At 48.2% G+C, this 27687-nt stretch overlaps 1 protein-coding gene across 1 annotated transcript in view; it reads left to right on the plus strand.

Moving 5' to 3' along the window:
• The first annotated feature begins 10082 nt into the window (after positions 1 to 10082).
• The window catches only part of LOC147098669 (protein transport protein Sec24B-like), a 52285-nt gene continuing 34680 nt past the window's right edge, over positions 10083 to 27687 (plus strand). Inside the window, exons 1-8 of the mRNA XM_085969989.1 lie at positions 10083 to 10143; positions 18037 to 18149; positions 19880 to 20052; positions 23115 to 23217; positions 24179 to 24305; positions 24999 to 25108; positions 25838 to 25950; positions 27518 to 27636. Coding sequence (XP_085826115.1) covers positions 10083 to 10143; positions 18037 to 18149; positions 19880 to 20052; positions 23115 to 23217; positions 24179 to 24305; positions 24999 to 25108; positions 25838 to 25950; positions 27518 to 27636 — 919 coding nt within the window. The remainder of the gene's footprint in view (positions 10144 to 18036; positions 18150 to 19879; positions 20053 to 23114; positions 23218 to 24178; positions 24306 to 24998; positions 25109 to 25837; positions 25951 to 27517; positions 27637 to 27687) is intronic.

The raw sequence follows: 27687 nt of genomic DNA on the forward strand, positions 1-27687 counted from the left end.
CCTCTCACAGTTGACTAGCATTGCGACATTCATTGTTGAGTCTTGCACGTGCGTAACGGCAACTTGGGCAACGTTACCGGAGGTCGATCGGCGCCGTACCCCAGCCGGAAATTGGTGCCTTCAAGGAGAGGGACGAAAGTTGTTGAGAAAGTAAAATAAATTAATTTTAAGAACACTCATCCTCCCAAGTAATTATAGTAGGAATGGAATCCATGCAGGCGTGTTTCCTGGAAATGTTACGTACAGGAAACTCTCGATTTACCGGCACCTAAATAACCGGAAATCTCTGTTAACCGGCAAAATTCAAGAGTAGGTTCGGGTAAGTTTTACTTCATATTACTGGCCGTTCCTGGATCTGTGGCCGTGTAACCGGGGTTCCTGCACCTGTTGCTATGCAACAGGGACGCCTGGATCTGTGGCCGGGGTTCCTGCACCTGTTGCCATGCAACAGGGACGCCTGGATCTGTGGCCGTGTACGGGGCTCTCGTACCTTTTACTATACCCCTCTGTAATCCGGACTTTTTGATAAACCGGCACCACGCCGGTCCCGTCGGTGCCGGATAAAAAAGAGTTTCCTGTATTGTGATTTTTTTCCCCCTCATGAAGTCACGTCATCCCACTAGATCTCGGATGAATGTAAGATTTTGCGCCTCTACCGCCCCACGAGGAGTTCATTCCAAGTGTTGACCACTCTTTGTGTGAAGAAGGTTTTCCTGATATCAGTCCTAAATTGGCCATTTTGCTAGTTTTAACTTGTGCCCGTTTGTTCTCGTGTCTGCTTCTGCCCCACCCAATAATCCCCTTTCAACCGTGGATCATCAGACTGACAAGTCAGCCAATCATTTCCTCCCGTTTTTTTTCCCCGACCTCGGGGAGGAGCCTGAAATCCATGAGTTGCTGCCAAGCCCGCCTAGAGCAAGTAGGACCTTGTGGTCCGTGCAGCAGAATAATACACTACGAGGTCTCAGCCCGGACTCAGTGGGTAGCACTCTCTCGCCTCTGAGTCAGAGAAGTCGTGGGTTCAAGTCCCACTCCAGGGACCTGAGCACATGATCTTGGCTGACACTCCCAGTGCGGTGCTGAGGGAGTGCTGCACTGTCGGAGGTGCCATCTTTCGGATGAGGCGTTAAACCGAGGACCGTGGACGTAAAAGATCCCACGGTCACTATTCGAAGAAGAGCAGGGGAGTTCTATTTCACCTGGTCCAGAACAGTAGACCCAGAGGACGCGGCCTGCGCTTGAAGGGGGGGAAATTCAAAACGAATCCGCGGAAACAATGGCCCAGAAATTCGGGTCGGGGGCTTCCTGCGGATGCAAGCCCCCGATCTGCACTTACCTAGCGCGCCGGCCGTTGAGCTGTGGGCCCCCGTGGAATTCCGATCCGGGGCCTGGTCCAACTGCCGGCGCGCAGTGCTTGCGTATCCCAGGGGCGCAGTTAGTTCGATGCGTCCCCTGGGATCACATGGGCCATGGGGAGCCAATCGGAGCAGGGAATGCTCCATTCATAAGATTGACAGGAAGTGCTGTCAAGACTTATAAATGTAAGAAGTCACACAACACCAGGTTATAGTCCAACAGCTTTATTTGAAATCACAAGCTTTCGGAGCGCTGCTCCTTCTTCAGGTGAAGTGGAGAAATGCATAAAGACACAGCTTATATAGTCAGAGAATCATGTCAGATGTTTACAGGTAACCTTTCCAACTGCCATTTATCACACCTCGGCAGAGAGATAATCACAGCAGTCAAAGGTGTGAATGGTGTCCAAACAGGTCAGTCAGGGAAACATTACATCAAAGAACAGTGAGGTGGGGTCACAAGGGGTCAAATATTGCAGATGCTGGGGTCTGTATGAAAAACAAAAAAACAGACAAAAAACATTTTTTTTTTTTTTTTTTTTTTTTTTGGCTGGAAATCACAGCAGGTCCGGCCGCATCTGTGTAGAGAGAACAAGCCAATGTCGACTCGAGTCTGGATGACCCTGCATCAGGTGGGGTTACATGTAGCGTGACATGAACCCAAGATCTCTGTTGAGGCCGTCCTCATGGGTGCGGAACTTGGCTATCAGTTTCTGCTCGACGATTTTGCGTTGTCGTGTGTCTCGAAGGCCACCTTGGAGAATGCTTACCCGAAGATCGGAGGCTGAATGTCCTTGACTGCTGAAGTGTTCCCCGACTGGGAGGGAACACTCCTGCCTGGTGATTGTTGCGCGGTGTCCGTTCATCCGTTGTCGCAGTGCCTGCATGGTCTCGCCGATGTACCATGCTCCGGGGCATCCTTTCCTGCAACGTATGAGGTAGACAACGTTGGCCGAGTCACATGAGTATGTACCATGTACCTGGTGGGTGGTGTCCTCACGTGTGATGATGGTATCTGTGTTGATGATCTGGCATGTCTTGCAGAGGTTGCTGTGGCAGGGTTGTGTGGTGTCGTGGTCGCTGTTCTCCTGAAGGCTGGGTAATTTGCTGCGAACGATGGTCTGTTTGAGGTTAGGCGGCTGTTTGAAAGCGAGTAGTGGAGGCGTGGGGATGGCCTTAGCGAGGTGTTCGTCGTCATCGATGACATGTTGAAGGCTGTGAAGAACATGGCGTAGTTTCTCCACTCCGGGGAAGTACTGGACGACGAAGGGTACTCTGTTGGTTGTGTCCCGTGTTTGTCTTCTGAGGAGGTCTATGCGATTTTTCGCTGTGGCCCGTCGGAACTGTCGATCGACGAGTCGAGCGTCATATCCCGTTCTTACAAGGGCGTCTTTCAGTGTCTGTAGGTGTCCATCGCGTTCCTCCTCGTCTGAGCAGATCCTGTGTATTCGCAGGGCTTGTCCATAGGGGATGGCTTCTTTAACGTGGTTAGGGTGGAAGCTGGAGAAGTGAAGCATCGTGAGGTTGTCCGTGGGCTTGCGGTAGAGTGAAGTGCTGAGATGTCCGTCTTTGATGGAGATTCGTGTGTCCAAGAATGAGACTGATTCTGAGGAGTAGTCCATGGTGAGTTTGACGGTGGGATGGAACTTGTTGATGTTATTGTGTAGTCTTTTCAGTGATTCTTCGCCGTGGGTCCATAGGAAGAAAATGTCATCGATGTATCTGGTGTATAGCGTTGGTTGGAGATCCTGTGCAGCGAAGAAGTCTTGCTCGAACTTGTGCATGAAGATGTTTGCGTATTGGGGTGCAAATTTGGTCCCCATGGCTGTTCCGTGTGTTTGAGTAAAGAACTGGTTGTCGAAGGTGAAGACATTGTGGTCAAGGATGAAGCGGATGAGTTGTAGGATGGCGTCTGGGGATTGGCTGTTGTTGGTGTTGAGTACTGAGGCTGTCGCAGCGATGCCGTCATCGTGGGGGATACTAGTGTAGAGTGCCGAGACGTCCATCGTGGCGAGGAGTGTTCCTGGTTCAACTGGTCCGTGGGTGCTGAGCTTCTGTAAGAAGTCTGTAGTGTCGCGACAGAAGCTGGGGGTTCCCTGTACGATGGGTTTCAGGATGCCCTCGACATATCCAGAGAGGTTCTCACACAGGGTTCCGTTGCCTGATGCGATAGGACGTCCAGGTGTGTTGGCTTTGTGTATCTTTGGGAGGCAGTAGAAGTCTCCCACGCGGGGAGTACGTGGGATGAGAGCATGTAGGATGCTTTGAAGGTCTGGATCGAAGGTTTTGATCAGTCTGTTGAGTTGGCGGGTGTGTTCTTTGGTCGGCTCTGCGGGTAACTGTCTGTAGTGTTCCTGGTTGTCCAGTTGTCGGTATACTTCTTTGCAATAGTCCGTTCTGTTCTGTATGACGATGGCACCTCCTTTGTCTGCTGGTTTGATGACGATGTTGCGGTTGGTCTTGAGAGCGTGGATGGCGTTGCGTTGTGCTCGGGTGACATTCTGGACTGTCTTGTGAGTGCGGCTGATGAATCTGGCGTTGATGCATCTCCTGACAGCTTGAGCATACATGTCAAGCTTAGGGCAGCGACCCTCCGGAGGGGTCCAATTTGACTCTTTCTTCTTCGGTTGCTGCACTGCGGATCCCTCTGTCTGCTGTTCCGGATCATTGATTGTCTCATTGGGTTCGCTGCTGACATCTTGGGATTTGTGGAAGAATTCCCGGAGCCTCATTCTCCTGATGAATTCCTCTGTGTCTGCCGCGAGACCGATGGGGTCCATTTTGGTGGTGGGGCAGAAATTGAGCCCTCGGCTGAGAACTTCAATTTCGTCTGGTTGAAGGGTGTGGTCGGACAGGTTGACGATAGATTTCCCTGTGGTTTCAACCGTGGTACCGGGGGAGGCTTGGTTGCTGCTGCTGGTGATGCCAAGTTTCTCAAGCTTCCTGTTCTTGGTGTGCATGTAGGTAGCGTAGTTCCGTTGCCTTGTTTGTTTGGCGGTGTCTCGTAGCTGGTCTGCTGCGTCCTGAGCACAGGCTGAGAACATGGACTCCATCTCGGTTTCGAGGTTGCGGCGTCTGCTGTAGAGCTGATGTACGAGATGGTTGAGGAGTGTGCGAGAGGTACGACGGCAGAGTCTCTCAGCGTAGTCTGTGTTGTAGGTCGACTTGAGTGGGTTAGTGATCTGTAGTCCTTTCGGGATCTTGTCTGCTTTCTTGCATCTCTGTAGAAACTTGATGTCTGTGTCGATATGCGCGATCTTCTTGGAGATCCTCTCCACTTTGAGCCGGCAGTTTGTGGTGTCGATAGTAGCCATGGTGTGGAGATGCCGGAGTTGGACTGGGGTGGACAAATGTAAGAAGTCACACAACACCAGGTTATAGTCCAACAGCTTTATTTGAAATCACAAGCTTTCGGAGCGCTGCTCCTTCTTCAGGTGAAGTGGAGAAATGCATAAAGACACAGCTTATATAGTCAGAGAATCATGTCAGATGTTTACAGGTAACCTTTCCAACTGCCATTTATCACACCTCGGCAGAGAGATAATCACAGCAGTCAAAGGTGTGAATGGTGTCCAAACAGGTCAGTCAGGGAAACATTACATCAAAGAACAGTGAGGTGGGGTCACAAGGGGTCGAATATTGCAGATGCTGGGGTCTGTATGAAAAACAAAAAAACAGACAAAAAACTTTTTTTTTTTTTTTTTTTTTGACTGGAAATCACAGCAGGTCCGGCCGCATCTGTGTAGAGAGAACAAGCCAATGTTGGAAAGCCAAATGGCAAATGGCAGTTGGAAAGGTTACCTGTAAACATCTGACATGATTCTCTGACTATATAAGCTGTGTCTTTATGCATTTCTCCACTTCACCTGAAGAAGGAGCAGCGCTCCGAAAGCTTGTGATTTCAAATAAAGCTGTTGGACTATAACCTGGTGTTGTGTGACTTCTTACATTTGTCCACCCCAGTCCAACTCCGGCATCTCCACACCAAGACTTATAAATGCTACGGCCCCAAAACCACTAAATCTTCAAATAAATTTTTTAAAAACATCAAATTTTTAAAATAAACTATAAATTACATGAAATAACTATTTTAAACAATAATTTACATTTTTGAAAAAAATAATTTTATTTTCTAACAGGGCTAAAAATAAACTTACCTTGCTTTAAAGTATTTAAAAATAATAAACCTGTGGAAAAAATGTTTTAATTTTAATTAATTCACCACTTACCTTGTAAAAAGCAGGCCTTGCGACTGCTTTTTACATGTCTAACTTCTGGAGACTTACCCTCCCGGGAAAACCTGCAAAAAAAACAAAGTTTGATGCGCATGCGCTGCCTCTCCTGCGCACGGGTTCGAACTCTGAACCCCTTCGTTCAGGGGAACGGAAGTGCCGGTTTCCCGCACATGCGCAGTGCATGCAGGAAACCGGCACTTCCATTTGGCCTACAGGTGAGTACCCCGTGCGTACTCACCCATGGGGACCCGAATTTCTGGGCCAATATTTCAGTGACCGAGTGGTTAATCTATGGAACAGGCTCCAGTGGAATCAGTTAGTATTGACAGAAAATCAATGTTTCTATGTTAAAATAACATCGTGGGATTCAGTCTATGAGTAATTAGAGACATGACGTGGGGTGAAACGTAGAAGATAGGAGCAGGAGTAGGCCATTCGGCCCCTCGAGCCTGTTCCGCCATTTAATGAGATCATGGCTGATCATCCAAATTCAGTACCCTGTCCCTGCTTTCTCCCCATATCCCTTGATCCCTTTAGCCTTAAGAAATATATCTAACTCCTTCTTGAATATATTTAATAAGTTGGCCTCAACTGCCTTCTGTGGTAGAGAATTCCACAGGTTCACCACTCTCTGGGTGAAGAAATTCCTCCTCATCTCAGTCCTAAATGGCTTACCCCTTATCCTTAGACTGTGACCCCTGGTTCTGGACTCCCCCGCTATCGGGAACATCCTTCCTGCATCTAGTTTGTCTAGTCCTGTTAGAATTTTATAAGTTTCAATGGGATCCCCTCTCATTCTTCTAAACTCCAGCGAATATAAGCCTAATCGACCCAATCTCTCTTCATACGTCATTCCTGCCATCCCAGGTATCAGTCTGGTGAATCTTCGCTGCACTCCCTCCATGGCAAGAACATCCTTCCTCCGATAAGGCGACCAAAACTGCACACAATACTCAAGGTGTGGTCTCACCAAGGCCCTGTACAACTGCAGCAAGACATCCTTGCTCCTGTACTCGAATCCTCTCGCTATGAAGGCCAACATACCATTTGCCTTCTTAACCGCCTGCTGCACCTGCATGCTTACCTTCAGCGACTGGTGCACAAGGACACCCAGGTCTCGTTGCACTTCCCCTTTTCCCAATCTATTGTGAGGGTAGCGTGCTCGGGAGGAACAGGTGACTTGGGACCTGTGGTTCCCAAAGCTCTCCACCCACTGGGGGGTTTTCCTTGCCTCATGTCTGGGCCTGTTGCAGACTCACTGATAGATTGGCGTCAGCAATTCCATTATCATGCAACTGCCAGGTCGAAGGTGAAATGGATGGACTGTGATTTTTTATCGTCTAGCAATTCCTATGTTGTATAGATAAACACTGATGCGCCTCAATAACTTCAAGGCTCAAAGTTAACTGGATAAAACAAGGCTTTTATTAGCAAAGAAAGATGCCTGTGTCTTCACCTAGCATTCTGCTGTTCTGCTGCAAGACAAGCCTGGGCTTGTCTTAAGTAGGGCCAGGTATGGGCAGAGCCGACACACCCAATGGGGAGAAAGGGGGCGGTGCACTATATACAATACAAGGTAAAACACAGGAGCAGGCAATACAAACACAGGAGCAGGCAATACAATATATGTAGCTAAATACAGAGTCTGATGAATGACATATTTCATCACAAACACCTACATGTCAACATGGTCTTGGTAACATGTCTTTGAACTGAATTTTTTGTAGCCCAAGAAAAATCAGTTAAAATTGCTCAGTGAAGTCACTTTGCCATTGTGATGCGATTCCTTCCTGTCGTCGCATGGTTACGACCTACCATTGAGCAGTGGCCACTGTGGAACGACAACGGATGAGGAGTTTTCGGTCACATTGCTCCCTGGACCAAACACAGCCAGTGAGCAGCAGCTGGCATCGAGTTACCCGGGGCCAATGAGTCAATACGATACAATCTGAAGTCTGCTGAATGCCCGCTGCCCACCCATCCAAACTTTATTGCCATTGGTCCAGAACCCGATCAGACAAGGAATATTCAGGTGCGTGCTGTACTTAGCAGCAGCCAATAAGATAGCTAGAAAAAAACGACACAATCAGGAACGTCACATCACCAATAGTTGAAAGGTCACATGATCTCTGTCAGCCAATAAGAATCCTAGAAAGCGACATTTGGAAAATTGGCATGATTGTTATTGGCCAATGAGAGTGCTTAAAAGGCACACACGCCAATTTTTTAATATTTATATTGTTAATTGGTAGATTGTCAGTGAAACTCCAACAAAGAGATCCTCCTTTAATATTGGGCCCTCAGAGATTTGTAATAATGATATGATGGAAATTTCTAAAAGTCAGTTTGGGAATTCTTTACATGGACAGTTGAAGACAGAATGTTTTTGCTATTCCATAAGCTGTTTACCCCGGAGGCTTTTAATATTTGTGCAATAAGTCAAGTAATTAGCGAGACGCATTTCTTCAGAGGAAAAGATCAGGCGAAACCCATCTGTAGTCAGAGAGAAAACAGGTTCAACTTTGGAGTAAAAAAAATATATCAAGAACAGAAGTTCATTGACGTTCAGCTGCAGGAGAAGCAAACAGTTGTTTTTTAATTACCAGGGTTATATTAGTCATAGAAAGAAGTCATTTTAGTTCTGTGTTTTATTTCATTTTTGGAAGATATTTAGACCTAGTTTTTTTTAGTCTAGTCTTTTGTTCCCAAATGTTAGCCATCTTTTAGTTTCAGCCCCGGTAAAATTCTGTCACATATTCGGCAGCCCATTTTGCACCCCGCCTGATTTTTCTTTCACAACAACAACTTGTATTTATGTAGCGCCTTTAGCATAATAAAACGTCCCAAGGCGCTGCACAGGAGCGTTCTAAGACAAAAATGTTGACACCGAGCCACATAAGGAGAAATTAGGGCAAATAACCAGAAGCTTGGTCAAAGAGGTAGGTTTTAAGGAGTGTCTTAAAGTAGGAAAGAGAGGTAGCGAGGCGGAGAGGTTTAGGCAGGGAATTCCAGAGCTCAGGGCCCAGGCAGCTGAAGGCATGGCCACCAATGGTGGAGTGATTATAATCGGATGCTGAAGAGGCCAGAATTAGAGGAGCGCAGAGATCTCAGGAGTGGGTGGGGGGGGGGTGGTGGGAAGGGGGGCAGTGTGGTTGTGGGGCTGGAGGAGATTACAGAGATAGGGAGGGGTCAGGCCATGGAGGGATTTGAAGACAAGGATGAGAATTTTGAAATCGAGGTGCTGCTTAACCGGGAGCCGAGTTTTGGATGACTCAAGTTTACGTAGGGTAGAATGTGGGAGGCCAGCCTGGAGCATGTTGGAATAGTCAAGTCTAGAGGTAACAAAGGCGTGGATGAGGGTTTCAGCAGTGGCTGAGCTGAGGCAGGGACAGTCTGGATGGGCAGTGTTACGGAGGTGGGAATAAGCGGTCTTAGTTATGCTGCCGACATGCGGTTGGAAGCTCATTTCGGGGTCAAATATGACACCAAGGTTGCGAACAGGGTGGTTTAGCCTCAGCCTTAGGGAGAGGGATGGAGTCAGTGGCGAGGGACCGGAGTTTGTTTCAATTAAACACAAAATCGGTAAAGCTGGTTGCTGATTCACTATTGCCCGACTAGCGCACCACCCAAGACAGATTTCACCATTTTCATTCGTTCATTTCAATTGCCGACACCAGTTCTACAATTTGGCAACTAGCTATCAGCGTTCTTTTAATCCCAGAATTAACTTTAATTTGAGTTTTAGTCTCCCATCCTTATCTCAATTTTTAGGTTCAGCTTCATTAGAAAAATGTAGTTCTAACTTAACTTGCTCGACCAATGTACAATAATTTATTCAATGCCTATTGTATTTATCCTCGTTTTGGTCGACTAAACAACACTTCTCACAACAAGACTGAGAGTGCTCTGCTTACAAGGGAAGGAAGATTATACTGATGTGGGTGTAAATAAAACAAAAGGGTTCACTTATAATATAATTTTATTTTTGTTACAAGAGACCAAGTATTTTTTTTAAATGTGTTTGAGAAATGATGAATCAGAGACACTCAAATCACAATGCATGGTGTCTCCAAACAAAAGATCAATCCATTTATTTCAAACCTGCTGAATTCATTTAGGAACAAAATATATTGAGAAAAGAATGCGTTGTTTTGTTGCCGTACAGCATCAGTGACCCGATGTACAATAAACAGTCTGCCCTCAATTTTACTCTAGGCTGAGCCTGACAATGAGGCGATCAACATCTTCCCATCCCTGTAACATAAAACCCCCACGGCAACAAGGGTGGGGGCGCAGCACGTTACCCAGCCATCCTGGAGACTGACTGAGGTTGCACATTGCCAAGGGGCGGAGCATGCACGATGTGAAAGGGGGCAGTGGGCGGGGTTACTAGCACCGTATATCAGGAGACTCATTTGGCAATTTTTGCAGATAGGAGATCCTGGGACAAAGAGGATGGTTGTTGCAGAATAATGAGATTCACCCGGTTACGATGCCTGTCTTTCCCAAGCCCAGTAAACAGTTAAAGAGGAAAGTCCACCCAGTGCCCTCGGGTAAGTGCATGCCCTTTACATGATTGTTAGCCCATTACAATCTAACGTAGAAGTTTGGATTTGTTTTTTTTAAAACTGTATATAATATAACACCACTTCAGTGACATCAGTTCAAACACACCTGTCAGCCCACCTGTTCCACTGAGCAGAGGTTACCTTTTGCTCAGATCTGAGTTGGGACTTTTACACCTTTTGCCATGACATTTCCTTTTCCATTCATGCGAATAGTTCTTGTGATCTGATCCAAATCAGATGACTTCAGCCTATAGATTACATTTACCACTGATTCTCTCTTTAATAGTCTCTCTTATTTATTTTTCCCTTTCGTCCCCATTTATGACTTTTATTTCACTATCTCTTTAAGTTCCTCTTGGCTCCTGTCCTGGCCAATATTTATCCCTCAACCAACATCACTGAAACAGATGATCTGGTCATTATGACATTGCTGTTCGTGGGAGCTTGCTGTGCGCAAATTGGCTGCCGCATTTCCTACATTACAACAGTGACTATGCTTCTTAAATACTTCATTGGCTGTAAAGCACCTTGGCATATCCTGAGGTTGTGAAAGGTGCTTTAGAAAGGGAAGGCTTTTATTTAGATGTTGCTGTGTGAATGGCGTGCGGTTCTTACTCCAAGGGTGTGTAGACCACCTGACTGTTCTCCTGTCTCCTTGTGTCAGCCAATGGGAGGTCTGTGGGAATGCTACATGGTGACTCATTTTTCAAATTGCCGTCTGTCTCTCCCATGGAGGAAGAGGAAGAAGCCTCACCTGTCCTTGATGTGCCCCCAAGGGTGGGGAGAGACCGTCACCTATCCTTGATGTGTCACTGAGGGGAAGGGGGGATCCCTCACCTGTCTTGTTGCTAGTTTATGAATATTTCTAAGCCAAATGGAGTTGCATGTGCAACACTTTCAAGTGTGAGAGCTGTGCTAGAAACAAGACCTTTATTTATATCCTAGCAGATCTCCCATGGCATTGCTTATGGTGAATGCTCACAGGATTTGCTGTTTTATAACAATATTCCATAGAAGCATAGAAACATAGAAGATAGGAGCTTCATAAATACTTTATTAGTTGTAAAGCACCTTGGCATATCCTGAGGTTGTGAAAGGCGCTTTAGAAAGGGAAGGCTTTTATTTAGATGTTGCTGTGTGAATGGCGTGTGGTTCTTACTCCAAGGGTGTGTAGACCACCTGACATTCGTCCCCTCGAGCCTGTTCCGCCATTTAATGAGATCATGGCTGATCATCCAAATTTAGTACCCTGTTCCTGCTTTCTCCCCATATCCCTTGATCCCCTTAGCCTTAAGAAATATATCCAACTCCTTCTTGAATATATTTAATGAATTGGCCTCAACTGTCTTCTGTGGTAGAGAATTCCACAGGTTCACCACTCACTGGGTGAAGAAATTCCTCCTCATCTCAGTCCTAAATGGCTTACCCCTTATCCTTAGACTGTGACCCCTGGTTCTGGACTCCCCGGCCATCATAAACATCCTTCCTGCATCTAGTCTGTCCAGGCCTGACAGAATTTTATAGGTTTCGATGAGATCCCCTCTCAATCTTCTAAACTCCAGTGAGTATAAGCCCAATCGACCCAATCTCTCCTCATACGTCATTCCTGCCATCCCAGGTATCAGCCTGGTGAATGTTCGCTGCACTCCCTCCATGGCAAGAACATCCTTCCTCAGATAACGATCGTGCAAATGATGATTTCACCCCATAGGGACCCCTTCAGTGTCCCTAGTCCAGGTCAGGTGCTGATCATGTGGCCCGTCTTTAGCCCCAAACTCTTCTCCCATTGAGCAGACATCGGCCCGGTGCAAAATTAGCATAAAGCATGAGAATAGAGAGCTGGTAGCTCGGAACTGTGGAGATGGATGGCGTGATGGTGAGGGAGCAGTGAATGTGGAGCAGTATGCTAATTGGTCGGCTGTAGGGAATGTTGCCGTGGTGACAGCACGTGGTTGGGCTGTGCCGGTGCTCAATCCATTGAGAAGATTTGTGGAAAAGAGATTACAGCGATTAACTGAATCAGGTTAACTCGCAGAGCTCAAAATAAAGGCGCCCTCCGAATAGGCAGGTCGGACCAGATAGAAAATAGTTCTTTACTGAGGAGAGAAGCTCAGACTTGTCGACAATGTCGTGGAGGCTGAAACTATAAAGTGGGTATTATCCGTCTCAATTGCAGCTGGCCATCTTTGTGATCACCAGATGGTTAATGACTATCCTCTTCCTGCTGGACTACGTGTTGAATCCAGTATGTGGTAACTGTCTCTAACCTCCTCTATAAGTCCTACAACCCTCCGAGATCTCTGCGCTCCTCCAATTCTGGCCTCTTGCGCATCCCCGATTTTCCTTGCTCCATCATTCGCGGCCGTGCCTTCAGCTGCCTGGGCCCTAATCTCTGTAATTCCCTCCTTAAACCTCCCTGCCTCTCTCCCCTCCTTTAAGTCGCTCCTTAAAACCTACTTCTTTGACCAAGCTTTTGGTCACCTGTCGTAATATCTCCTTTTGTGGCTCAGTGTTCAACTTGTGTTTGATAACGCTCCTGTGAAGCGCCTTGCGACATTTTGCCACTTTAAAGGGGCTATATTTGTAATTCTCAGTTGTTGAGTATATTCAAGGCTGAGATCGATAGATTTTTGGACTCTAGGGGAATCGAGGAATATGGGGATTGGGCGGGAAAGTGGAGTTGAGGTCGAAGATCAGCCATGATCTTATTGAATGGCGGAGCAGGCTCGAGGGGCCGTATGGCCGACTCCTGCTCCTAATTCTTATGTTTTTATGTTCTTATATAAATGCAAGTTATTGTTGTGGGCAGTAAATCCCAGACATGCCAAATGTGCCAGTGCTCTCTCAACTGCTCATGTTGCCTCTTACACCTTGTTTCTCCACTATGGCCAAATCTTCAGCAGCTACACGCGAAATATTCCGTAAATTACTCTCCTCACCACCCCCCCCCCCCCCCCCCCCCGTTAATTATTCTCTGGACCACCCCCCCCCCCCCCGCCCCGTTAATTATTCTCTGGAATTGTGCTATTATTATGAAATGCCAAATAATTGACTTGTTTTTCACATCTGTGGTCGCTGGATGACTGTAGGCTGCAAATCCTTACTGACGGCCAACTTTCAATGAGCAGGATGTTTTTGAGAGGCTGGAGTGAGAGTGAAGTTAGTGGATACTTGTGAATGAATTGTAAGGTAATGAATGGGGGCGATTCTGAATCACATGACGTCAAGACTACAAGGCTGAGCCTAGAGCGAAAAAAAAATATTTAGGCTGAAGTGACGCTAAATATAAAGAAAGAAATAAAGATTTGCATTTATATAGCGCCTTTCACGACCACAGGACATCCCAAAGTGCTTTACAGCCAATGAAGTAATTTTGAAGTGTAGTCACTGTTGTAATGTGGGAAACGCGGCAGCCAATTTGCGCACAGCAAGCTCCCACAAACAGCAATGTGATAATGACCAGATAATCTGTTTTTTAGTGATGTTGATTGAGGGATAAATATTGGCCAGGACACTGGGGAGAATTCCACTGCTCTTCTTCGAAATAGTGCCGTGGGATCTTTTACGTCCACCTGAGAGCAGACGGGGCCTCAGTTTAACGTCTCATCCGAGAGACAGCCCCTCCGATGGTGCAGCACTCCCTCAGCACTGCACTGGAGTGTCAGCCTAGAAATTTGTGCCCATGTCTCTGGAGTGGGACTTTGAACCCACAACCTTCTGACTCAGAGGCGCAAGTGCTATCCACTGAGCCACTGGCTGATTCAATTCAGTCCAAGTCACATGCGGTAGATACTGGGGCGGAAGACTGTTCGGCCCACCTTAGCTTATTCATCCGGAAATAGCCTACTGTCCATCACAGCATCCAGCTGTTTCTCAAATGATTCCGGGATTTTCACCCCCACTGCCCGACAGTGAGATCCATTCCATGTGCTGATCGCTTTTTGGAGGTCATTTTAACTTTACGGCGATGGTGTAAAATGGGCAGTATTGACTTCAGTGTCAGGCGTGGCTCAGTGGGTAGCACTCTCGTGTTTCCTACATTACAACAGTGACTACATTTCAAAAGTATTTCATTGGCTGGAAAGCACTTTGGCACGTCCTGAGTTCGTGAAAGCCGCTATATAAATGTAGGTCAATGGAAAGGAAAATTGAGTGTGGTGTATTTTTTAAATTCATACATGGGATGTGGTCATCGCTGGCAAGGCCAGCATTTATTGCCCAGCCCTAGTTACCCTTGAGAAGGTGGTGGTGAGCCACCTTCTTGAGCCGCTGCAGTCCGTGTGGTGAAGGTGCTCCCACAGTGCTGTTAGGGAGGGGGTTCCAGGATTTTGGCCCAGCGACGATGAAGGAACGGCTGATGTATTTCCAAGTCGGGATGTTGTGCGTGACTTGGAGGGGAACTTGGAGGTGATGGTGTTCCCACGCACCTGCTGCTGTATAAGGGGTGACTGATTCGATATCGCTCCTTTTACACTATTGCCCAAAGTTAAAATTACCCCCTTTGTGTGAAGAAGCATTTCCCGACAGTCCCAAACAATAAAAGAAACAGATTATCTGGTCATCATCACATTGCTGTTTGTGGGAGCTTGCTGTGCGCAAATTGGCTGCTGCGTTTCCTACATTACAACAGTGACTACACTTCAAAAAGTACTTCGCTGGTTGTAAAATGCAAGTTCTTTTTTTCTTGGACATGGTGACATTTTCGAGCAATTCCCCAGTTGAAACCACACTGGAGTCTGCGTTCCCTGCCCCCAGCCTGAGTGACAGATCCGACACTACTTACTGACAGATTAAAGTAGATCTGCGCCGAGTACGGCCAGACTGCCGCGAGGCTCCTCTGTACTCATTGCTGTACCTGTGACTATTTCTGTATCTATGCCAACGGGAGGCAAATGAGTAGGTTATTGCAGTGAGGCAAGTGATACAATCTGCTGCTGGTATAAATGATTGATGCTGTACTGTTCTAATTAAAATTCAGCCATCTGCATGGTTTGTTTCGAGGGCGGAGTATCTGTTTCATATGCCATGGCTCTCTGAAATGAGTACTAATGTCGGATCGCACTAACCCACTGGGGGAGTGGGATGGGGAGACTGGAACAGTTTGATCTAACAGTACAAAACATAATGCAGAATGATGTATACTGCACTTCGCTCAGCCTCTCTCTCTCACTCTCTCGCTTTTCTGTTCCATCACTCTCTCCCAATCTAAACGGGCACTCCTATTATCACTCATCTACTGTCTCTAAACCTAGGACCTATTAGGTATCCTAGCACTAGCTACTGCATGTGTCTACCTATCTATTTACCTGTCTCTCTCTATTTCCCCTGCTCTCTCTCTCTCTCTCTCTCTCTCTCTCTCTCTCTGTATCCACCTATCTCTCTCCCTCTCCCCCTCTCTCCATCTTTGTCAGGCTTGGTTCAGTTGGTAACATGCTCACCTCAGAATCAGAAGGTTACAGGTTCTAAGCCCCACAACAGAGGCTTAGAAACATAGAAGATAGGAGCAGGAGTAGGCCATTCGGCCCTTCAAGCCTGCTCCGCCATTCAATGAGATCATGGCTGATCATCCAAACTCAGTACCCTGTCCCTGCCTTCTCCCCATATCCCTTGATCCCTTTAGCCTTAAGAAATATATCCAACTCTTTCTTGAATATATTTAATGAACTGGCCTCCACCGCTCTCTGTGGCAGAGAATTCTACAGGTTCACCACTCTCTGGGTGAAGAAATTCCTCCTCATTTCAGTCCTAAATGGCTTACCCCTTATCCTTAGACTATGGCCCCTGGTTCTGGACTCCCCGGCCATCATAAACATCCTTCCTGCATCTAGTCTGTCCAGGCCTGACAGAATTTTATAGGTTTCGATGAGATCCCCTCTCAATCTTCTAAACTCCAGTGAGTATAAGCCCAATCGACCCAATCTCTCCTCATACGTCATTCCTGCCATCCCAGGTATCAGCCTGGTGAATCTTCGCTGCACTCCTTCCATGGCAAGAACGTCCTTCCTCAGGTAAGGCGACCAAAACTGCACACAATACTCAAGGTGCGGTCTCACCAAGGCCCTGTACAACTGTAGCAAGACATCCTTGTTCCTGTACTCGAACCCTCTTGCTACGAAGGCCAACATACCATTTGCCTTCTTAACCGCCTGCTGCACCTGCATGCTTACCTTCAGCGACTGGTGCACAAGAACACCCAGGTCTCTTTGCACTTCCCCTTCTCCCAATCTATTGCCATTCAAATAATAATCTGCCTTCCTGTTTTTGCCACTAAAGTGGATAACCTCACATTTATCCACATTATAGTGCATTTGCAATGTTTCTGCCCAATCACCCAACCTGTCCAAATCGTACTGGAGTTTCACGACATCCTCCTCACAGCATACCCTCCCACCCAGCTTTGTGTCATCTGCAAATTTGGAGATATTACATCCAATTCCCTCGTCCAGATCATTAATATATATTGTGAACAGCTGGGGTCCTAGGACCGATCCTTGCGGTACCCCACTAGTCACTGCCTGCCACTCGGAAAACGATCCGTTTATTCCAACTGTTTGCTTTCTGTCCGCCAACCAGTTCTCTATCCAAGTTAATACCTTGCCCCCAATCCCATGTGCCTTAATTTTGCACGCTAATCTCTTATGCGGGACCTTATCGAAAGCCTTCTGAAAGTCCAAATACACCACATCCACTGGTTCTCCCTTATCTATTTTACCAGTTACATCCTCAAAAAATTCCAGTAGATTAGTCAAGCATGATTTACCTTTTGTAAATCCATGTTGACTTTGTCCGATCCAGTCACTGCTTTCCAAGTGCTCTGCTATTACATCTTTTATAATGGACTCTAGCATTTTCCCCACTACCGAATGCAGGCTTACCGGTCTATAATTCCCCGCTTTTTCTCTACCACCTTTTTTGAATAGTGGGGTAACATTAGCTACCCTCCAATCCATGGGTACTGTTCCAGAGTCTATCGAGTTATTCCAGGCTGACACTTCAGTGCAGTACTGACGGAGGGCTGCAGTTTTGCAGATGTTGAACTGAGAACCTGTCTATCTGTACAGATGGACGTAAAAAGCTCCAATGGCACTGTGCGAAGTAGAGCAGGAGAGCCGTGTCCTGGCCAACATTCAGCCCTCAACCAAAACCACCAGAACAAATTAGCTGGTTAGTTTGCTGTTTATGGGATCTTGCTGTGTGAACATTGGTTGATATGCTTGCTTTCAAAGCAACAGTGACTCCATCCAGAGTAATTCATTGGCCGTGGCTCAGTGGGTAGCACTCGTGCCTCTGAGTCAGGAGGTCGTGGGTTCAAGCCCCACTCCAGAGACTTGAGCACAAAATCCAGGCTTGCACTCCAGCGCAGTGCTGAGGGAGTGCTGCACTGTCAGAGGTGCCATCATTCAGATGAGATGTTAAATTGAGGCCCTGTCAGTCAGCACAAATGGACATTAAAGATCCCACAATTATTCATTTGCTGATTGTGGGACCTGCTCTCTGCTCACTCCCAGGCCCATCCTTCCTCAGGCCCCATATCCCCAGAGCCTCAGCCCATTCCTGTTATTTGCTCTACTGTAAACCTACTCTCATGCTTGTTCCTGGGTCCCGGCCATGGGACATATTAACTGTTATTTATATTTAATATCAGCTGAGACTGTGAAAATATGGTAATTTGACTAAAAAAAAATAATTCTGACTTGTGTGGTTTTCTCAGCGTCTCGACTGACATATTTGGAATTTGCTCGACATTCTCACCTTGTGTTTGATGTTTAGAAAACATGTTTATGTGGGCCTGTTCTGATTAAGGTGGATAAGTGATCAGTGCACACACGTTACATTCCACGGCCGCGCAGGGTAACTTGTCCTTGTTGCTGATTTCAGTTCATCATTCAGAATCTAATGGGGCCTTTGGATCTCAGTCATATGTCTACCCGGGACAAAGTCCGCAGAACATGTCGTCCTGGACCGAGGTTCTGGGGAGTTCAGCAGCTCAGGTTGGTACATCATGATTCCCACCCCCCCCCCGCTCCCTCCCAAGATTCTGCCTTGGGGAAAGTGGGGAAGGTTATGGAGATGCTGCCGAAGAAGCCTTGGCGAGTTGCTGCAGTGCCCCCTGTAGATAGTGTGGATAGTGCACACTGCAGCCACGGTGCGCCGGTGGTGGAGGGAGTGGATGTTTAAGCCAGTGGATGGGGTGCCGATCAAGCGCAAAATGAAAGCAGAGCATGCAGTCGCTTTTTTGTTTCCAATTTCCATCCCTCCTCCTGAAGGCACTGACTCTTGCTGGGTAGAGTGGACCTTCCAGGACCTCATCCAGGTGGCTATTCTTCTCATATGTGACAACAACTTACATTTATAGAGCGCATTTAACGTAGTAAAACGTCCCAAGGCGCTTATCAAGAGCGAGATCAATAAAAACAAAATTTGACACCGAGCCACTGAAGGAGATATCAGGGCAGGTGACCAAAAGCTTGGTCAAAGAGGTCGGTTTTAAGGTGCATCTTAAAGGAGGAGAGAGAGGTAGCGAGGCGGAGAGGTTTAGGGAGGGAATTCCAGAGCTTGGGGCCCAGGCAGCTGAAGGCACGGCCGCCAATGGTGGAGCGATTAAAATCGGGGGATGTGCAAGAGGCCAGAATTGGAGGAGCGCAGATCCCTACAGATAGTGAGTCGGTTGTGAAGTGCCTGACCCTACTCTCACAATGGCCCTCACACGTTATGACTCTATGACATGCACTTTGCATCATTAGACACCGGCCAGAGATGAAACTCTGTCTGATTTTTTTTTTCATCCTCCCCAGCCCATGGGAACTGAGGCCAATTGTAAGAACATAAGAAATAGGAGCAGGAATCGGCCATTCGGCCCCTCGAGCCTGCTCCACCATTCATTAAGATCATGGCTGATCATCGACCTCAACTCCACCTTCCCACCCGGTCCCCATATCCCTTTATTCATATGGAGCATAAACACCGGCATGGACTGGTTGGGCCGAATGGCCTGTTTCTGTGCCGTATATCCTATGTAATTCCCCAAGAGTTTAAAAACCTATCGATCTCTGCCTTGAATATACTCAACGACTGAGCCTCCACAGCCCTCTGGGGTAGAGAATTCCAAAGATTCACCACCCTCTGAGTGAAGAAATTCCTCCTCATCTCAGCCCTAAATAGCCAACCCCTTATCCTGAGACTGTGACCCCTGGTTCTAGACTGTCCAGCCAGGGGCAAACAACCTCTCAGCATCTACCCTGCCAATCCCCCTTCAGAATCTTATATGTTTCAATGAAATCACCTCTCATTCTTCTAAACTCCAGAGAGTATCGGCCCAGTCTACACAATCTCTCATCATAGGACAGCCCTCTCATCCCAGGAATTATTTTAATTCCCAGGAATCAATCTAGTGCCCCAATCACCGCCATGGCCAAGGGCAGGAATCGAACCTGGTACCATCTGGCTTTTACGGTTCAAGGAGGCCCACCACCACCTTCTCAAGGCGCATCTAGGGATGGACAATAAATGCCGGCTTTGCCAGCGACGCCCACATCCCGAGAACACATATGTATTTTAAAAAAAAACAACTCCACTCCAATTTCCCCGCGCAGTCCAAGTGTGGTGTAGAATGATTTTCCTTGTTGTCCTGGCAAGAAGGAGCAGCGCTCCAAAAGCTTGTGATTTCAAATAAAGCTGTTGGACTATAACCTGGTGTTGTGTGACTTCTTACATCTGGCAGGATACGTTCGGCATGGAGCAGCTGAGGGAGACAACGGCTAACCTGAACCTGCAGCAGGGCCACGTGCGGCCAATCAACCTCCTCCAGCAAACGGATGTCCCGCGAGCAGAACCGGCCACAGCGCCTGAGCCAAACCTGACCCCCCGCCTTCGCAAATTGAACTGCTGCTCGGAGTAAGAACGGCGCGCCCTTGGCGCGGCACAGTAACGTCTGCAGAAAGAAAGTCTCGTGTTTATTCAGCGCCTTTCACAGCCTCAGGCCGTCCCGAAACATGTTGCCATCAATGAAGTACCTTTTTATTTTGGAGTGTAGTCGCTGTTGTGATGTAGGAAACGTGGCAGCCAATTTGCGCACAGCAAGCTCCCACAAACAACAGTGAGGTAATGGGCGGATTGTATGTTTTATCGATGTTGGTCGAGAAATAAATATTGGCCGGGACACCGGGTAGAACTCCCCTGCTCTTCTTCGATATAGTGCCGCGGGATTTTTTTTTTTAACGTCCGCCTGAGAGGGCAGACGTTGGCCTCTGGGTAAACCTCACACAGTGCAAGTGGTAAATACACAGAGCTGGGTATCACGGGGTCATCTCAGCGGTCCCATGCTCCCAGTGGGGGGCCCAGCTTGAAGCGAGTGTGGGCCCGCAGCGCTGAGACGCCATTCTGTGCTCCCCCATTGGTGAACACATAGCATCTTCTTAGGCAGTCCCTGGGAACCGAGGATGACTTGCTTCCACATTAAAAATGAGTTCTCAGGTGACTGATGAGTCTCTGTCACAGGTGGGGCAGACGGTGGTTGAAGGGGCGGGTGGGTGGGGTGCTTGGGTTGACGTGCGCTCCTTGCGCTGCCTGTGCTTGGCTTCCGCTTGCTCCCGGTGAAGAGACTCGAGGTGTTCGGCGCCTTCCCGGATGCTTCTCCTCCACTTTGTGCGGTCTTGGGCCAGGGATTCCCAGGTGTCGGTGGGGATGTTACACTTTTTCAAGGAGGCTTTGAGGGTGTCCTTGAAGCGTTTCCTCTGCCCACCTGGGGCTCTCTTGCCGTGCCGGAGCTCCGAGTAGAGCGCTTGTTTTGGGAGTCTCGTATCGGGCATGCGGACAATGTGACCCATCCATCGGAGTTGATTGAGCGTGGCCAAAGCTTCGATGCTGGGGATGTTGGCCTGAGCAAGAACACTGACGTTGGTGCGCCTATCCTGCCAATGGATTGGCAGGATCTTGCGGAGGCAGCGTTGGTGGTACCTTACGTAGCATACAGGAGCGGTAACTCCCATCGAAGCATGGGCCCTTTGTTAGGGAGCTTTATGATCATATGCTTGCTGTGCCTGAGGTATCAGACTGTTAAACAGCTGGTATTCAGCTTCAACACAGATTGTGATACACTCCAGTATCAGCATTTCTGCTGGGGCGGATAAACACACCCAGTCTACAGCTTAATCTACATAGACAGAAGATTACAGCCCTTCCCCAGTAACTTATACACAGGATATCCTGGGTTAAAATTCTGTTTAAGTCAATGGTGCATAGCAGACGGTCACGGGGTGAAGTCTAGCCAGCTCGTTAGCTGCAGAGAGGCTCTCAAAACAACAGTGACTGCACTTCAGAGTAATTCACTGCATGTGAAGCAGTTTGAAATATTTCTGAGGGATGTGATGAGGTGCAGGTCATTCTCTCTCTGTATGAGAGAGTTTGGATGCTGCAGTTGTTCCCATTTCATCTGGATGAGGGAGGAGAATATCCGGCACCGTTCCCACCCCTGTCTGCTGATCAGTCACATCTGCTGGAAAATGCACATCTGTGGACTTTGGGTAATGACAGGATTGGACTCAGCTGCACGGCCCAGCCCGGTTAAGCAGCCTGTCCAAGTCACAGTTGGTGTGTGATTCAGTCAGTCAGCCAGCCAGACAGTGCAGTTGGTGTGTGACACAGACAGACAGTGCAGTTGCTGTGTGACACAGACAGACAGACGGTGCAGTTGGTGTGTGACACAGACAGACAGTGCAGCTGGTGTGCGAGACAGACAATGCAGTTGGTGTGTGACACAGACAGACAGTGCAGTTGGTGTGTGACACAGACAGAGTACAGTTGGTGTGTGACACAGACAGAGTACAGTTGGTGTGTGACACAGACAGACGGTGCAGTTGGTGTGTGACACAGACAGACAGACGGTGCAGTTGGTGTGTGACACAGACAGACAGACGGTGCAGTTGGTGTGTGACACAGACAGACAGACGGTGCAGTTGGTGTGTGACACAGACAGACAGACGGTGCAGTTGGTGTGTGACACAGACAGACAGTGCAGCTGGTGTGTGAGACAGACAGGCAGACAATGCAGTTGGTGTGTGACACAGACAGACAGTGCAGTTGGTGTGCGACACAGACAGACAGTGCAGTTGGTGTGCGACACAGACAGACAGTGCAGTTGGTGTGCGACACAGACAGACAGTGCAGTTGGTGTGCGACACAGACAGACAGTGCAGTTGGTGTGCGACACAGACAGACAGTGCAGTTGGTGTGTGACACAGACAGACAGTGCAGTTGGTGTGCGACACAGACAGACAGTGCAGTTGGTGTGTGACACAGGCAGACAGTGCAGTTGGTGTGCGACACAGACAGACAGTGCAGTTGGTCTGTGACACAGACAGGCAGTGCAGTTGGTGTGCGACACAGACAGACAGTGCAGTTGGTGTGCGACACAGACAGACAGTGCAGTTGGTGTGCGACACAGACAGACAGTGCAGTTGGTGTGCGACACAGACAGACAGTGCAGTTGGTGTGCGACACAGACAGACAGTGCAGTTGGTGTGCGACACAGACAGACAGTGCAGTTGGTGTGTGACACAGACAGACAGTGCAGTTGGTGTGTGACACAGACAGACAGTGCAGTTGGTGTGTGACACAGACAGACAGTGCAGTTGGTGTGTGACACAGACAGACAGTGCAGTTGGTGTGTGACACAGACAGACAGTGCAGTTGGTGTGTGACACAGACAGACAGTGCAGTTGGTGTGTGACACAGACAGACAGTGCAGTTGGTGTGTGACACAGACAGACAGTGCAGTTGGTGTGTGACACAGACAGACAGACAGACAGTGCAGTTGGTGTGTGTGATTCAGTCGGCCTCAGGCAGTGAATTTTCACAACAGTTGGGGGAACAGCAGAGTATTTTCTGTGTGCCGAGCTCGCAATGCAACAGGTGTTGTTGCTATAATAAATGTTCCGTTTTCCTGTTTGCTTCTATAGCGTGTTTCAGTGTACACTGGTGAATATTCCACAGACTCAGGCACTGCTGAAACAGGTGAAACTTCCTCTGGGTCTTATCTTCCAACCATTCAAGAATTCCAGGGTAAGTAGAGTGGGATGGCATGAACATTCCTTTGGGCTGTAAAGGTCCTTAACCCTTTATTGTACCATAAATTCTGGATCAGTTGGCATTTTCAAGACTGAGATCGATAGATTTTTGTTAGGTAAGAGTACCAAGGGATATGGAGAAAAGAAATGGGGTTGTGGACAGTACTGATCAGCTATGATCTAACAAAATGGCGGAACAAACTCGAGGGGCTGAATGGCCCACTCTTGTTCCTATTGCTAAATTCCTGATATATGGGGTCATCTCCATTGCTCCCCCTTCTGCCCCCTCTCAGTGTCCTTCCTATGATTAGGTGACCAGAACTGCCCACAGTACTAGAGCTAGTCTGACCAGAGCCTTGTACAGCAACAATGAAACTTCTTTAGATTTCCAAGCATTCTTCGTCTCGCTGTAACTTCACCATAAATAATTCACCGTCCCTGATCGAAAGTCCAGCATCTTTAGAAATTCACCCTCCAGACATCCGTGCAGATGCAGCTATATTAAGGTTGCCAATTCTGGTTGGACGCATTCCCGGAGGCTTCATCACATGACCCTCCCGCCTCCAGACCGCCCCGCCCCCACTCTCCCGCCATTGGTCGCCTGGGTCAAAATCCTGGCACTCCCTCCCTACCAGCACTGTGGGAGCACCTTCACCACACGGACTGCAGCGGTTCAAGGTGGCGGCTCATCACCACCTTCTCGAGGGCAATTAGGGATAGGCAATAAATGCTGGCCTTGCCGGCGACGCCCACATCCCATAAGCAAATTAAAAATAAATTCTCCCTGTTGCTCACAACTGTGTCCTGGAGATTAGCCTTTCATTCCTGGAGGCTCCGGGGCAATCCTGGAGGTTTGGCGATCCAAAGCTATGTTAAGGCTCAGTGATAAAGCCACATTGTACATAATGGATGCTGGTACAATTTTGGTCACGGACTGTTCCCTGCTGGTTTTCCAGGAGCCTCCGCTGCTGATCACTGATGTCCCCCCTCGCTGCTCAATGTGTCAGACCTACATCAACCCTTTCGTCACCTTCACTGACCAGCGACACTGGAAATGCAACACTTGTTTCTCGCTCAACGATGGTAGGAACACTTGTAGGAGATTGACTTGATCTGCTCTGGGAGCATTCAATGATCAAACCAATGTTTCGGTTGACGTGCAAATTGCAATGGAGAATAATGGGTACCTTGGGAGTATGAAGTGGGATCAAATAGTTCTAATGTCACCACGAGACACAAGAAGAAAGCTCAAGTGGGTTGGAACTATGATTTCGAATGCGAGACCTGATAGTTGCCTTGATATACAGAACACAGCAGAGTCAGTGGGCAGTTTTATCTCCTATTGCTCCATAGGGAGGGTTGTCTGGATGATAATTGGCAGGGTCAAAGTGCCTGCAGGTGATGAAGGATTAGTAACTGATATAATCACGCATGTTTCTTGGCTGATGGGAATTGCTAGTTGTTCCAGCTTTACTTTCTCCAGGTGTCAGGCCTGGCTCAGGTGTTCTGTACAGTGAGACTGGGTGTACCTGGTACAGGTGTTCTGAGGGTAGCACTCTCTCGCCGCTGAGTCAGAGGTCGTGGGTTCAAGTCCCACTCCAGAAACCTGAACCAAGCAAGAAGATTTTAAAATCAGTGCACTGAGTGGCTGGCTGTCGGAGGAGGAGGAGTGGCAGGGATTGGGGTGAAAGGTTAGCGGGACTTGGTGTGGGAGAGGATGCGACAGCGGAGTCTGGATCAATTGGAGTTCATTAACCACCTTCTTTCTTCTTCCAGTCCCTGGGAATTTCCTCTTTGACCCCATGACAGGCAGCTACTGTAACCCGCACAGTCGGCCCGAACTACAGCACGCAGCACTGGAGTTCATGGTACCACAGGAATATCAGGTACAAGCTCGTTCACTGCACAGAACACCTGTACCAGGTACACCCTGTCTCACTGTACAGAACATCTGTACCAGGTATACCCAGTCTCACTGTACAGAACACCTGTACCAGGTACAACCAGTCTCACTGCACAGAACATCTGTACCAGGTACACCCAGTCTCACTGTACAGAACACCTGTACCAGGTACACCCTCTGTCTTTGTACAGAACACCTGTACCAGGTATACCCAGTCTCACTGTACAGAACACCTGTACCAGGTACACCCTGTCTCACTGCACAGAACACCTGTACCAGGTACACCCAGTCTCACTGTACAGATCACCTGTACCAGGTACACCCTCTGTCTTTGTACAGAACACCTGTACCAGGTACACCCTCTGTCACTGTACAGAACACCTGTACCAGGCAGGTGAGATGTTCCCAGTGCTCGACCAATCCCACTCTATAACTGGGCCTGGCTGTCAGAAGGTGCACGGGATCAGCCTTGGTGTCCGTGCTATCTGATTTGCTTTATTTCACTCCCTCTTGATGAGCAGTGCCGTGCCTGTACTCCGTACCCTCCTCCGAGTGGACAGCTGAGGTGAGGAATGTCCACCCTACCACTGGCCAGCACCTCCCCCCTACCCATCCGTCAGCCGCCAATTACCGTGACATACTTTGTGTATCTCTCTGACTGACAGGAGATGGATTTCACTGATCGTGCTCTGTTATCTCTGCCCTTGCTCAGGCTGGACGCCCTCGGCCGGTAACATACCTGTTTGTGTTTGATGTTAGTTACAGCGCGTTGGAAACTGGTTACCTGGGAATTGTCTGCAAAACCCTGCAGGAGAACATAGACAGGTGAGGCATTCAGTACCTGCCTACTTAATTTTTTGTTTCAATTAAATAAACATTTAGCCATCGATCCTGGCCCATGTCAAAATGTTTTTAATGTAAGGTATCAGCTCTCTAAGTCAGATGGTTGTGGGTTCCTGGCCAACATTCCTCATAAAGCTAACCGCACTAAAACCCATCAACATCACATTGCTGTTTGTGGGATCTTGCTGTGTGCAGAATGGCTGCCACATAACAGCAGTCACTGTGACCGCAGGTGAAGCACTTTGATCAGGACACCAGAGAACTCCCTCGAATAGTGCCATGGGATCTATCATATCCACCCGAACCACTCGAACAGGCTGATGGGGCCTCAGTTTAATGTCTGATTCGAAGGGCAGCACTGCAGACAAGGCAGCGATCCACTGGACTGGAGGATGAGACTAGATTATGTGCTCATGTGTCAGCTGTGGCTCAGTGGGTAGCACACTCGCCTCTGAGTCAGCAGGTTGTGGGTTCAATCCCACTCCAGGGACTGGCGCGCAAAATCTAGACTGAGGGAGTGCTGCACTGTCAGAGGTGCCATCTTTCGGATGAGACGTTAAACTGAGACTCTGTCTGCTCTCTCAGGTGGACATAAAAGATCCCCTGGCACTGTTTCGAAGAAGAACAGGGGAGTTCTCCCCGGTGTCCTGGGGCCAATATTTATCCCTCAATCAACATCACTAAAAACAGATGATCTGGTCAGTATCACATTGCTGTTTGTGGGAGCTTGCTGTGCGCAAATTGGCTGCCGCATTTCCCACATTACAACAGTGACCACACTTCAAAAGTACTTCGTTGACTGTAAAGCGCTTTGAGACATCCAGTGGTCATGAAAGGCGCTATAGAAATGCAAGTCTTTCTTTTCAAGTCCATGAACATACGAACAATGACGGTCAGGAAAAGACCCTCTGGTCCATCCAGGCTATCCCACACAACTGCGGTGTCCTGTGCATCGCAATACAGACACGCCCCACCCAATGTTGCATGTCATTTTTTTGGGGGGCGCCGCGCAGCCCCTTCAGAACATCGCATACGTGGGGTTTTTGCATTGAAAAGCCGGCAGGTCGGCTGTGCGGGTTTCCCGGAGCGCTGCGCGGACGCTCAGCTTAAAGGGAACATTGGGCCCTACTGCACCCGGAGCCATGGGTTCTCCCGCCGGAGATGCGCAAAACCAGATTTAAAAAACCCAGGCTAATTATGGAAAAAAAAATCTGGAAAATTCCTCCCTTCGGTGATCGAAACCAGGCCAGGACACCAATCTGGCCCAGATCAATGTTGGCTGGAACTCAAAGCCACAACTTTCTGACCCGGTGTTTTAATGGGTAGTTCACGACAGGGTAGATTGTTGATCATTTAAAGGAGTGGCTTGATGGAGTGATTGGACCTTTTCTCATTCTGTGCTTGTGTCCTTTTATGTTAGTTCAAATCCAGGATCTCTCCGCCCCCCCCTAGAGCAGTCCTACTGCACTTAAAGCAGGTGATCACAGGAGAACAGCTGTATTAGGGACCAATTGCACTTCCAACCCTGTTTCCTGTCTCTGTTACCTAGGTTACCAGGTGATTCACGGACCCGCATTGGGTTCATTACATTTGACAGCACGGTGAACTTCTACCATTTCCACAGCAGTCTGTCTCGGCCCCGCATGATGGTTGTGACTGATATTGATGGTAAGTCGTTATTTACTGGGGCTGGTGGGTGACGTAATAAAACTCACTACG

Source organism: Somniosus microcephalus, chromosome 29 (assembly GCF_052327205.1).
Source record: "Somniosus microcephalus isolate GS21.2 chromosome 29, FLI_Smic_1.0, whole genome shotgun sequence".
NCBI classification, from domain to species: domain Eukaryota; kingdom Metazoa; phylum Chordata; class Chondrichthyes; order Squaliformes; family Somniosidae; genus Somniosus; species Somniosus microcephalus.